We start from the raw sequence: 14320 nt of genomic DNA, 5'->3' as shown, positions 1-14320 counted from the left end.
GCTAATATCTAGGTCTGCAGTAATCGTCCTTCTCAGGAAGAGCAATTAGCACCCATTACTACAGCAATGGATTTTCGTGCAGACATTGAAACTGACAATGTCTACACTGGAACTGAAAATGACCATGCAAAAATTAACAAAGGCTGCGCTGGAACTGACAAAAACTGTATCAAAACTATCAACGATTCTGCAAAGATTGCCATAAACAAATCATGTTACAAAGACAATAATCTCATCACTGACCTATTGTATCACAAGATGTATAAAAGTTTCTTGACATGTTGTGGTTCTGTTCACCGAGTTGGGAATTTGTGTTGCAAACATTTCGTCCCCTGTCTTGGTGACATCCTCAGTGCTTGGGAGCCTCCTGTGAAGCTGTTTAAAGAATTTTCAAGGATCAGGCTCGCAGGAAAGTAGTCTGACACAGAACAAACGACCGAGAGACGAGTCTGCTAGAATATAAGTGTTTTATTCCCCGCAGCGTCGCCACAACCAGGTCTCGTACTTACAACGGGTCTGGTTTTATACTCACTCTACGTGTTACCGAACTGGGAGCCGTCAGTTCTCGTAGAGCGGTTGCCAACAACCCACGCTCGGCGGTTAGACGTAACCCGGAGCAGACTCTACCGAACTGGGGACTTTCCCAGCTTATATACTCTTTCGAGATCTAAACATTCATGCGAACAACAGGGCAAGACTAAGCAACACCTTCCATTCCGGTAACATATTCATGCGAACAACAGGGCAAGACTAAGCAACACCTTCCATTCCGGTAACATATTCATGCGAACAACAGGGCAAGACTAAGCAACACCTTCCATTCCGGTAACATATTCATAATAAGATTCACACATGTATTGGGACATAATTTTAACCCTTTCACCACATTCCACTGATTGGCCCAATACATGTGTTACATCATGCCCATATATATTTTTTCCAACAAGCGTCTACGTACACGCCAAATATACAAGCAAGTCAGGATATTACAGCATGTTAAGATCACCAGGACTCCTACCAGGATCGATAAGGGTGGGAATAGGAACTTCCCCGCAGTGGAGGACATACCACTCAACATATCCCACCAATGATGAGCTGACTCTACTTCCACTACATGGGCAGCGTGTACTACCTCCTGTCCATGTATAAAGGTAGACACTGTAACCTTGGTGACATTGGTTTGATGCTTTCGTAATATCTGCTTAAGCTCCTCGGATCGGTCCAATGCTTGCTTAAACCGATCCAGGGAAATGTTCCAAGGATTCATCAGCACTTTCCACTGCACCTTGGTAAAGTGGTGAGCACTGCTATAATTGGTTAACAGATAGGTCTGATTCTGCCATTGCCACTGATAGACATTTGAGAGGCATCCCGAGAACGGTACTGTGGGAAGCGTAGGATGTGGGTTATTGGTAGCCACACAGAGCGTGTGTGGCCCAATCTGCCACATCATGTCCCTTGGAGTTTCAACAGTCCATTCGCACAGGGCCGTTCCCTTAGTCAAGCAAGGGTCCCGATATCTGTCCATCAGTAGGCAAGTTTTTCCCTGATCAGTCTGTTCACAAGCGGACAGATCATAGGTAATATTGGTATCTGGGCTAAACCACTGCCCCCTTGTCTTCAGAAAATAATATCCAGAAGATGTAATCACTGGTAATACATAATATCGACAGACCGTAACAGTGTGGGTTACATTCATGGTAACAAAGTATCCTCTGCACATAGTTGCGTTACACCATGTTCTTTCTGGATGGGTTATCATCCACAATTTCTCAGATACATTCCATATTCCCCTCCACGCTTGTACATTGGGGGATGTTACCACACGCAAAAATCGTTCTTTCTGTATTTGTGCGTGCAACATTTGAATATGACAGGCAGTCCAATTTAACTGAGCTGTAATGTTCTCAAACAGTTCCTGGGTGGCACCCCAGACATCTAGTTCCCATTGCAGGGATTGTATCAATATTTTAGCTGTTTCTCCTTGAGTCATCATTACGGATGGCATCCATCTTCCAATAGTGTGTAGTCCTTGTGAGGTGGCTTGTCCCGTGTTAGATAATTTAGTACGGGTTACCTCAGAGTCAATAGCATTCGAGATACCCATAACAGTTCCTGCACCTCCCAGCAGGGTGTTGTACCACGCTCGTCGCCGTCTCTTGCGTTGACACTCTGGTATGAGGGGCAACTGTACCTGCCAATGAACATCAGTGTGCAGTACCGCCCGGGCCATCTGTTGACAAGTTGACATAATAGGGGCCAACTGTGTTCGATGCGACCGCTCGCCCCGCGTGGAGTTCATCGTTGGTGCTAGCACCTCAGACGGGGCGTGCGTCAAGGTCATAGCCCGACTCGCAGTAGAGGTCGGGGCCGGGGAAAAAGGGGAAATTGCGGACACGTTAGAGTTTACTAATACCAAGTACAGTAATTGGTTACGATTCTGAATGGCAGTGCCGTTGCTTAGCCATATGTCTTCCTCCCCAACCGTGACGTTCCAATGGGTACCCTTCTTCCCGCATGTCCCCGTATTTACATTCCACAAACACATATTTACTTTAGCATCTATTGTCAGGGTGCAGTTAGGCGTTATTAAAGTCTTATTTCTCTCCCGAAAACACTTTACACAGGTGTACATTTGACAGTCACTAGTAAGGTTTAACACGATACACCATTGACCGGGCGCACACGTGAAATCGTCCTGCGTTCGCTTCAGAATACTGCTCTTCCAACCCACACCCCGGTGGGGGACCGGCACCAGAGTCGGGGCCGAGATGCTTTGGCTCGGCCATCCCACCGCTACCACCGTTAACAGGATTCCCTATTCCCACAACCACCTCATGGTGAGGGCGAAGGAGCAGCCTGCGAGGGCATGGAATACCATTTTATGTTTCACGTAAATAACATCGATTCGCCGGCACGTTTTCCCAGGTTGGGTCTCCGGGGTACATAATGGTGACCAGACTGTCCTTCCCCTGTGCTATGATTTCGGCCGGCCTGGGGGGGCCGGTCGTCTGGCACACCCATACCTTGGCACCCTTAGTGTCAGTAGACCCAAATCCCCCCGTCCCACGCTCAGTAACCTTAACGGGAGCTCCCGTCTCTTCCACCGTTGTAAGGTTACATGGTTTAATAACCAATTGTGCTATTCTGTCCCCCTTCTATATCACGTAAGGTTCAGCTGTGATGTTGACCAGGACCACTCCCAATTCCCCTTGGTAGTCCGCGTCAATTACTCCTGCCATCACATCAATCCCCTTTAGTGACAATCCCGATCGCGGGAGGATATGCCCATAGGTTCCAGGGGGACAAATCAATCCTAATCCGGTCTTAATCACCGTAGGTTTTTGTTGGATCAAAGTCTGGGTAGTTAGTGCTCGTAGGTCCAGTCCAGCCGAAGCCGGTGTGGCCCTTACGGGAATATCAGCTTCCTCAGCGAATTTCCACATTTTAATAGGCTGAGTCTTTGGGGTATCACATACTCGTATCATCCTATTCAAGGGTGTTACCCCATTTCCTAATGGGCGGTTATTAATTTGTTTCACCACCCGAATTAGTTGCTTCTTCCAACCTGTTAAGTCATTGCAACCTCCTGCTTTTCGTAGTGAGGACTTCAGAAGCCCATTCATTCGTTCAATAAGTCCCGCAGCTTGCGGATGGTAGGGCACGTGATAAATCCACTCCACATGGTTATCATGACACCACTGCTTCACCATCCCTCCTGTGAAATGGGAGCCATTGTCACTCTGGACCTGTATGGGCAATCCATAAAATTGTTCGATCAAATCTAAACACCGTAAGGTAGCCTGTTGGTTGTTATGTCGACAGGGATGGGCTACCAAAACCCCAGACATAGTGTCCACAGCTGTACATATATGGTTACATCCTTGTGAGGAAGGTAATGGACCCACAAAGTCCATTTGCCAGCTCTGTCCCGGTCCCTCTCCTCGGTGTATATGTCCCATCATATGTTGGGGCACTCCCTGCCGTTGATGCTGACACTGCTCGCATTGATTTACTGCAGTCTTGACATCATCTACCATAAGATCTATTCCCCGATCTCGAGCCCACTGCAAGGTTCCTTGCACTCCCCAGTGTCCGGCCTTAAGGTGTGCCCATCTAGCCAAGTCCACTGAGGTGCCCCTTTGTACACTCATGGCTCGGACAATGCCGTCTACATATCGGTTATGTAAAGCTTCCGCATCATTTCGGGATGTATGAGCGTCTACATGGGTAATATATATATCTAGATGTCGAGCCTTCTCCCATATATCTTCCCATAATTGTTTACCCCATACCTCCCTATTCTGAATCATCCACTGATTGGCCTGCCAAGTTGGCATCCATTGGGTCATGCCATTAACCACTGACCAGGAGTCAGAAAACAAATAAACTCCCATGACCCCCGCTTGCATGACCACCATATGTACTGCTTTTAATTCTGCCCACTGACTACTTTTCCCCTCGCCTAGTTCTTCTAGGGTTATACCTTGTTTCGGATTAAAAGCGGCAGCTTTCCATCTACGTTGTCCTGCCTTCCATTGGGCTGACCCATCTACAAACCAAGCCGTGGTTTGTTCATCCAGGGTCAGTTCATCATACCGTTTGCCCATCTTGACGGGTGATTCTTTATACTCAATCACCTTAAACCGCTTTTCCCCTTCCTCAGGGGCCTCCGCCACTTGCTCATGCAGGACTGACACTCCCTTTTGTCCAGTCCGCACTCTTTCTGACACGTACCATTTCCATTTGATAATGCTGCTCTCTTGGGCGGTTCCTATCCTGTGGGTAGTGGGGTCACTGAGTACCCACGGGAGGATAGGAATAGCTGTTCTCATGATCACTTCATGTCCAATAGTTAGAGCTTCAGTTTCCACCAAGCTCCAGTAACATGATAACAATTGTTTCTCAAAGGGGGTGTATCGTTCCCCTGCCGGGGGCAATTTCCGGGACCAAAATCCCAATTCCGCAGGAGGCTGAGCCCGCGGTAATTCATGCATAATTGCCTCCCCCTGTTCATTCCGTATGGGATTCCCTTCCCCATCTAACATTACTTCCCGCTGCACCGGGAGGCGTCTCTGGACTTGTTTTCTCCTAACTACTGGTTTAGCCTGGAGTACGGGTGGGTCATCTTCATACTGATCATCTGAATCTCCCCAAATATTTCCGTCCCAATGGTCGATATCCCATCGATCCCCATTATTTAATTGTGCAACAAATGCCCGCACTTGTACTGGGTCCGGGGTTCGAGGGACCTTCTTTTTCTCTTCCCGTTTCTTGGCGGACAAGTACATAATAGTTCGTCCCGCCAGTTCCGTCAAGGTTGTCAATTCAGCCTTTAATTTCATAATCTCCTGCCTCAACATAGAGATATCTCCTGAACTGAGCCCCTGCTCATGTTTCAGTAGAGCTAACTCCGCTTCGGCTTTTTGGCGCTTGTCTGACTGTTGTCTACAAGCCGCCGCACATGCCCACATCCTCCGCTGTACCCCAGGCAAGGGGTTCTTCGGCAGGACTGGGATCCTCTCAAGGGTAGACAGCAGCGACACTGGGGTTCCTACGCCCTCGGCTTCCCAGTTTTCCGGTCGCCCCCCACCATTCCTCAAACAAACTGCCACGTCATGCCACGGTTCCTGCCATCCCGGGATGGTTGGGACCTCCACAGTTTGTTCTTCTGGTTTCTTAGTCCTTTTCCCAAACATTGTTCTGTATCAAAATCTCTCCCCAATTGCAATTGATCCTGCCGACTACGCCAAAAATGTTTAAAGAATTTTCAAGGATCAGGCTCGCAGGAAAGTAGTCTGACACAGAACAAACGACCGAGAGACGAGTCTGCTAGAATATAAGTGTTTTATTCCCCGCAGCGTCGCCACAACCAGGTCTCGTACTTACAACGGGTCTGGTTTTATACTCACTCTACGTGTTACCGAACTGGGAGCCGTCAGTTCTCGTAGAGCGGTTGCCAACAACCCACGCTCGGCGGTTAGACGTAACCCGGAGCAGACTCTACCGAACTGGGGACTTTCCCAGCTTATATACTCTTTCAAGATCTAAACATTCATGCGAACAACAGGGCAAGACTAAGCAACACCTTCCATTCCGGTAACATATTCATGCGAACAACAGGGCAAGACTAAGCAACACCTTCCATTCCGGTAACATATTCATGCGAACAACAGGGCAAGACTAAGCAACACCTTCCATTCCGGTAACATATTCATAATAAGATTCACACATGTATTGGGACATAATTTTAACCCTTTCACCACAGAAGCGCTTCTGTGATGTTTCCTCTGGCATTTACAGTGATTTGTATCTGCCGCTTCCGGTTGTCAGTTCCAGCTGTCAGCTGCAGTGGCCGGTATATTGGGTCCAGGTCGATGTGCTTATTGATTGAATCTGTGGATGAATGCCATGCCTCTAGGAATTCCCTGGCTGTTCTCCATTTGGCTTGTCCTATAATAGTAGTGTTGTCCCAGTCGAACTCATGTTGCTTGTCATCTGCGTGTGTGGGTACTAAGGATAGCTGGTCGTGTCGTTTCGTGGCTAGTTGGTGTTCATGGATGCGGATCATTAGCTGTCTTCCTGTTTGTCCTATGTAGTGCAGTCCTTGCATGGGATTTTGTACACTACATTGGTTTTGCATGAGCAAAACTGACAACCGGAAGCGGCAGATACAAATCACTATAAATGCTGGAGGAAACGTCACAGAAGCGCTCCACAGGAGGCTCCCAAGCACTGAGGATGTCACCTAGACAGGGGACGAAACGTCTGCAACACAAATTCCCAGCTCGGCGAACAGAACCACAACAACGAGCACCCGAGCTACAAACCTTCTCACAAACTTTCTTAACATGTGCTCCGGATCAAGAGAAGACTCGCAGGTGACCACTGTGCTGTTGGTGTCTTTCTCTCCCCGGAGCTCCTTGTGCAATAAACTCTGTCATTGAACCCCTGATCCTAACTCAGAGACTGGTGTTTTTCCCCCCAACAGATTTAAATATCTTTCTGAAAAAAACTCTGTATACAACAATGCAATACCTGTTGTAATGTGGATAAATATGGCAGCAATGTTCCACACAAGACTCTCAGTGATAAGTATCATGACATTGTTTTAGATTATCTCGATTGAGTGAGGAATGTTGTTTTGGCCACCAAGAAAGTATTCAGATCTTTTATCACATTAAAATCATTGATGTCCATCTGTCCAAGTGCATATGACCTCTAATTAAAATTGCCAAATTAATACTCCTTCATTATTGCACTGGAGTGTTAGCCTAAATTATAGAACATAGAACATAGAACACAGCACAGAACAGGCCCTTTAGCCCACGATGTTGTGCCAAACATTTGTCCTAGCTTAAGCACCCATCCATGTACCTATCCAATTGCCACTTAAAGATCACCAAAGATTCTGACTCTACCACTCCCACAGGCAGCGCATTCCATGCCCCCACCACTCTCTGGGTAAAGAACCGACCCCTTACATCTCCCCTATACCTTCCACCCTTCACCTTAAATTTATGTCCCCTTGTAACACTCTGTTGTACCCGGGGAAAAAGTTTCTGACTGTCTACTCTATCTATTCCTCTGATCATCTTATAAACCTCTATCAAGTCACCCCTCATCCTTCGCCGTTCCAATGAGAAAAGGCCTAGCACTCTCAACCTATCCTCGTACGACCTATTCTCCATTCCAGGCAACATCCTGGTAAATCTTCTCTGCACCCTCTCCAAAGCTTCCACATCTTTCCTAAAGTGAGGTGACCAGAACTGCACACAGTACTCCAAATGTGGCCTAACCAAAGTCCTGTACAGTTGCAACATCACTTCACGACTCTTGAATTCAATCTCTCTGCTAATGAGCGCTAATACACCATAGGCCTTCTTACAAGCTCTATCCACCTGAGTGGCAACTTTCAAAGACCTGTGAACATAGACCCCAAGATCCCTCTGTTCCTCCACCTCATTAAGAACCCTACTGTTAACCCTGTATTCCGCATTCTTATTTGTCTTTCCAAAATGGACAACCTCACACTTGGCAGGGTTGAACTCCATCTGCCACTCCTCAGCCCAGCTCTGCATCATATCCAAGTCCCTTTGCAGCCGACAAGAGCCCTCCTCACTATCCACAACTCCACCAATCTTCGTATCATCTGCAAATTTACTGACCCACCCTTCGACTCCCTCATCCAAGTCATTCATAAAAATTACGAACAGCAGAGGACCCAGAACTGATCCCTGCGGAACTCCACTTGTAACTGGGCTCCAGGCTGAATATTTACCATCTACCACCACTCTCTGATGTATGTACTTAGGTTTTGGTATGGGGCTTGCATCTACTTCATTCTAGCTCAAGAATAAAACTGCTATCAACTAATATCAAATAAATTGCATTATGACATAATAATTGCCTCAAAGATAGTTGCATGAGGAACATTAAGATTGTAAGTAAGATATTTATTTTGAAGAAGAGATTGTCTATTGTTTTCAGGCTTCTTCACCAAGAGTGGTATATATTTCTCACCAATAGGACAAACTCACCAAACAAAGTTTTAGGGTGGTAAGCAGTTGGTGATCATCCTATCCTTCAAGTCTATAAAGAAGGATAGGATGATCACCACAAAAATGTTCAGTTTGACCCAGTACCCAGTTTGGACTCCACTGTGAGCACTGTTCTCCAGATCTCATGAATGAATTTTTAAAATTACCTTGTCAGTACAGCTTGATTGATGAATATGTCTATCATAATGGCAAGACTGATTTTGTTTGAAAAATGATTTTTGTGTCCATTTTCTGCTACTTATAAGAGCAACCTCTTGTGTGATATTATATGGGCTAACCACACTGAAAATTCCTAAACACTTGCAGTTGTGTTAGTACATTGTATGAATAAATTACAAATCTCTGAATAATATTGGAACTGAATCAATTACTTTGTCTATATACCATGTAACTTATACAGGTTACCACTCAAGAGAATTATGAACAACTGTGATGTCATTATCGGCACCATTCAAAATTTGGGAAGAAATGTTAGCTCTTTCCATTCAGCAAAACAAGGCTAGAATGTGTTTAAAAATAAATAGGAAAACTTCCAGGCCTTCCACTATGCAGCACTACATCTTTAAAAAACCTCAATAGGCCATCCATTTCAACCTATCCAAGATGGAACAGAGTTTGAATCAATGCAGTTTGAGATTCCAGCAAAAGTGGAAAAGTTGGAGACACAAACTCTGGTGAGAAGGTCAGTTGTGTTGACTATGGAACTCATCATAGATTCCATGGTAGAGTACTGACTACTAATGTCCCACAACAGGACACCACCCAACTTGGAAGCTAGCTCATCCAGACTTTTGCACGTGATACAGCAATCGGTTGGTAGGATAGTTGTGATGAAAAATCATTGATCTGAAACTTTAATTCTATTTCTGTCTCTACACAGATGCTGCCAGATTTGTCAGTATTATCTGTTTTTATTCTCAAGTGCACTGAGAATTTTCTTTTAAAGGATGAATCCCGAGAGTCAGCATCTCTCATCTCATCAAAGCTTGGAGGCAAGCTTGCCCTGAGATGAAACATCTCCTGGGTTGCCCATTCCATTAGTTCCTGCTTCTGCTCACCCATGCAAGACACAGGCCTCTCTAACTCACCCCAACCTCTCCTGGTGCTAAACTCTATGCTGGTACTTGGGAAGGATAGAATGCATGGTGTGCATTTTGTAGGGGATCATTTTCATCCGGATATCTTTTTTTTCATGGCCCAAGTCCTGAGAAAAACATAGAGTAAGAGACAAAGATTGAGTCATAGAGTCATAGAGATGTATAGCATGGAAACAGACCCTTCAGCCCAACTCGTCCATGCCGACCAGGTATCCTAACCTAATCTAGTCCCATTTGGCAGCACTTGGCCCATATCTTTTTTTTTTAATAATATATTTTTATTTAAAATAATAGATTTTTAAATATTACAACAAATACAATTCAAAACAGTACAAAATAGTACAAAACGAAATCCAAATAATAAAAAAATTCCCCAACCCACCTTCCTATACGAATGTATAAACATATATAGAGAAGTATAACATTTTAAAAAAAACTAAACTAGCTATTTAACTAAATAAATAAATACCTAACAACAAACAAATAAATAGTAATAACTCAGCCCAGCCAAACAAAACACTCGTACATTCTCAGTTCCTCCTCCCTGGATATTGGACTCTTGGAACAGAATCGTTACGGCTTTTATATAGTGTGGCAGATAAATCTGTGTCCAGGTATTTCAAAAAGGGTTGCCATGTCTTGTAAAAATTCTCGGTTTTGTGGTATACCATATTTGTGAGAAAATCCAGGGGAATATGCTCCATAACAATCTTCCGCCAACCCGACAGGCCTGGGTTTTTTTCGGATATCCAACCTAACAAGATATTCTTCTTTACACAGAACATAAGAATATTGAAAAGTTTTTTCTTATGCACGTTTGCAGGAAATACAATAGGTAGGCCCAAAAGGAGCGAAATAGGGTCCTTCTCCACCCCTACACCTAAAATCCTCTCCATTGCACCCACCACAGCGCTCCAATATGCTTGAAGCCTGTCACAAGACCAAAGACAATGGGTAAAAGTGCCCGTGCAGACCTTGCACTTGGGGCATGCTGAAGATATCCCTGGTTTAAATTTTGACAAACAGTCTGGGGCTAAGTGGACCCTGTGAAGAATTTTCAACTGTAAAGCATGGGTCCTTTTGCAAATTGATATCTACCTTGCATTCTCCAAATATCCTCCCATGCCTCTGAAGGAACTTCAACACCCAGCTCTCTTTCCCACATCTTGCAGAGCCGATCAGACTCATCTGAGGTGGCACCTCCCAATTAGTGATATAAAGTACTGACAGAGAGTGTACTCTTAGCCCTTAGTTACCCCTCTTTCTATGTCAGATTTGTAGGGATCAGTCAAAAGTGTGGCCGTTTTTTGAATAAAATTCCTAACTTGAAAAAAACGAAAGAGGTCTCTATTAGTAACTCGTACTCCCATACAAACTGATCGAAGGACATCATTACGTCTCCCTCAAATAAATCACCCATGCAAGCTATACCTCCAGCTGCCCAATGTTTAAATCCTGAATCTATCATACCTGGTTGAAAACCTGGCATACCCACTAAAGATGTAAACAAAGATGTTTTGCCAATATTATCTTCCCTCTGCTGAATTGCCCTCCATGCTTTAACAGTATTGATGACTATTGGGTTATGGCAATATTCCCTAACTGTCCTCACCTTGTCCAAAAACAGCAAACTGGTAAGGGGGCACCTTGCCTGGGAGGCTTCGATATCTAGCCATATTGAAAGAGGGTCCCCACAAACCCAATCACTCACGTGGGTCAAAAGCGAGCTTAATTGATAATTTTTAATGTCCGGAAGGTCTACTCCCCCAAATCTGTGAGGCAACTGCAGTTTGGCTAATTTAATGAAGGGCCGTTTACGGGGCCAGATAAAGGAGCTGAACCAACCGTTCAGTCTCCTGAGTGTTTGTTTATTGAAAATCAGGGGAAGCATCCGTATAGGGTATACCAAACGAGGGAGAATATTCAACTTAATAAGCGCTATCCAACCCAACCACGAGACTGGAAGTGCCTCCCATCTTTGGAGATCTTGTTTAATTTTTTAAAATAATTGAGTAAAGTTGGCTTTGAACAGCCAATCCAGAACTGGAGTAATGAATATGCCCAAATACACAAAACCCCCCTGTGACCACCTAAATGGGAATCTATAGTCACTCTCAAGAGCCAACTCTTTCGTAAGACCACCCATAGGCAAAGCCTCTGATTTAGCAAAATTAATCTTATGCCCTGAAAAAGCACCAAACGCGTGAATGCATTGTATCAGGCAAGGCACTGAAACTGCTGGATTTGTCAAGAAAATTAGAACATCGTCTGCATACAGCGAGAACTTATGTAATTTTAACCCCACTTCTGGAGCTGATACATTGAGATCCCCACGAATGGCCTCTGCCAACGGTTCAATCACCAACATAATAAGTAATGGTGAAAGGGGACAGCCCTGCAGGCTGCCCCTAGAAATATTAAAATTACTTGATCGTATCCCATTGGTAATGACCGCCGCGAGAGGTACACTGTAGAGAACCTTTACCTATCTTATGAAAATTTCGCCTAGACCAAACCGGTCTAGAGGAAAGAAGAGGTACGGCCACTCAACTCTGTCAGATGCCTTCTCTGCATTTAATGAAATCACCAATCCCTGTATTGAGTGCAGTTGGCATGCTTGAATTACGTTAAGCAGCCTCCTAACATTATTGGAGGGTCTGAGACCGTTTATGAAGCCCGCCTGTTCCTCTTTAATACTAGATGGTAACACAGTCTCCAGCTTTAATGCGAGAGCCTTAGAGAGGATTTTAAAGTCCACATTTAAGAGCGAGATGGGCCTGTATGAAGCACAGTCTTCCGGATCCTTCTCTTTTTTAAGGATAAGTGAAATATTGGCCTCTATCAGAGATGGTGGGAGACAATAATGACTGTATGAATTATTAAACATATTCAGCATTGGGCCTGACAGTATACTTATAAATTCCTTATAGAATTCACTGGGAGGTCAGTCAGGACCGGGCGCCTTTCCAGTCTGAAGTTGCTCACAGCTTCCTGCACTTCTTGCTCTGATAATGGGGCATTGAGAAAGGACTGTTGTTCGGGAGTCACACGCAGGAGCTTCAGATCTCTAAAAAGGGATTCCATTTTGGCCTGCCCCTCCTCACAATTCTCAGACTGATGTAACTTAGAGTAGAATCTCTGGAACACCACATTAATCTTTTTAGAATCACATGTTAGGTTCCCAGACTCTTCCCTAATCACTGTAATGGTTTGTGGGGCACTTCTCTTTCTGGCAAGGTATGCTAAGTATTTGCCTGGCTTGTCACCATGCTCGTATAACCTTTGTTTTGCAAAAGCCAGCTCCTCTTTGCCGTCTGCATGAGCACAGAATTTAGTGCAGACTGCAGCGCAATAATCTTCTGTAGTTTGACCAACGAGGGTCTGTCAAAACAGGCCTTCTTGGCTGCCTTCAACCGTGCTTCAAGGAGATGTTGCTGCTCACCCTTCCGCCGCTTCCTACTGGTGGAATATGAAATAACTAACCCCCGGCATAAGCTTTGGCAGTTTCCCAAAGAACAGATGAGCTATCAACCGAGCCTATGTTGATGTCTAGGAATGCCCGAAATTCCCTAGAGAAATACTCCACAAACTTACTGTCCATGAGAATAAACGGGTCCATTCGCCAGTACCTTGAGTCCACTGTAACATCCTTAATCTTAACCATGAGGTAGACATGGTCAGAGATGGCAATATTACCAATCGTATAGGATGCCACCAGATCCAGGGTTACCACAGGGGTCAGAAAGAAATCAATCCTCGTGTGACATCTATACAGATTGGAGAAAAACATGAAATCCCTACCTGTAGGGTGGAGACACCTCCAGATGTCCACCAACCCTAATTCCCCACACAAACCCAATAACTGTTTAGTTTGTGCAGAGGGTATCGAGGGACCTTTAGGCAAACTGTCTACTGTGGGGTCCATGAGGCAGTTAAAATCTCCCCCTATGATGATGTGCCGAGACTTGAGACTTATCAGTTTAGAAAAAGCATCTACCAAGAATTTAAGAGGATGAGCTGAGGGACAATAAACATTTAAAATACCGTATTCTTCCCCATTTATCAAGGCTTTAAGAATTACAAACCTCCCGTATGTGTTTTTAACACATTCCAACAATTTAAATGAGAGATTTCTCCTAACCAATATAGTCACTCCCCTACTTCTGGTATTAAATGATGAAAAATAAACTCGGTCAAAGCCATTTTGCTGTAATTTCAGATGCTTCTTGTCATCCAAATGTGTCTCCTGTAACAAAGCAATACCCACCTTCTCCTTTCTAAGACTAAGAGTACCTTCTTCCTCTTAATTGGTGAGTGACTTCCCTTGATATTCCAGGTACACCATTTAATCAAATCATTAGCCATCATCTTCTGCAATTACATTTAAATTCCAGAGAGGAGGAACCCAAACCACAAATTGCTGAGCCTTAGTGTCACATGGTCCACCAAATATAAAATCTACATAAACTAAAACCACCACATTTAACAAACATACAAAATTATTAAAAATAAAAAACAACAAAAATCAGAAAACAAACCAACATATAAAGCGCCAATAGCACTGAGTAGGGGAACTCACCCCCTGCCCGGAGGGGGCAACTACCCATCCCGAACTGCCCATAAATAGGTATCTAACCATCTCAACCACCATCACTTCCCCCA

At 44.6% G+C, this 14320-nt stretch overlaps 1 protein-coding gene across 1 annotated transcript; it reads right to left on the bottom strand.

The window, feature by feature from the left end:
- Positions 1-404: 404 nt before the first annotated feature.
- LOC148142178 (uncharacterized) lies at positions 405-6028 on the bottom strand. The gene is made up of 2 exons (XM_087976979.1): positions 3618-6028; positions 405-2818 (listed from the first exon to the last, which is right to left on the bottom strand). Exons 1-2 carry the CDS (start codon positions 5697-5699, stop codon positions 914-916), a joined length of 3987 nt encoding a protein of 1328 aa, XP_087833105.1. The 5' UTR covers positions 5700-6028; the 3' UTR covers positions 405-913.
- Between the last annotated feature and the right edge of the window lie 8292 nt (positions 6029-14320).

The sequence above is a fragment of the Chiloscyllium plagiosum genome, unplaced genomic scaffold (assembly GCF_037043375.1).
Source record: "Chiloscyllium plagiosum isolate Xiang-an unplaced genomic scaffold, Cpla_swu_hap1 HiC_scaffold_30, whole genome shotgun sequence".
Taxonomy (NCBI): Eukaryota; Metazoa; Chordata; class Chondrichthyes; order Orectolobiformes; family Hemiscylliidae; genus Chiloscyllium; species Chiloscyllium plagiosum.
The sequence above is the reverse complement of the archived record's forward strand: the minus strand, read 5'-3'. Positions and strand labels throughout refer to the sequence as shown.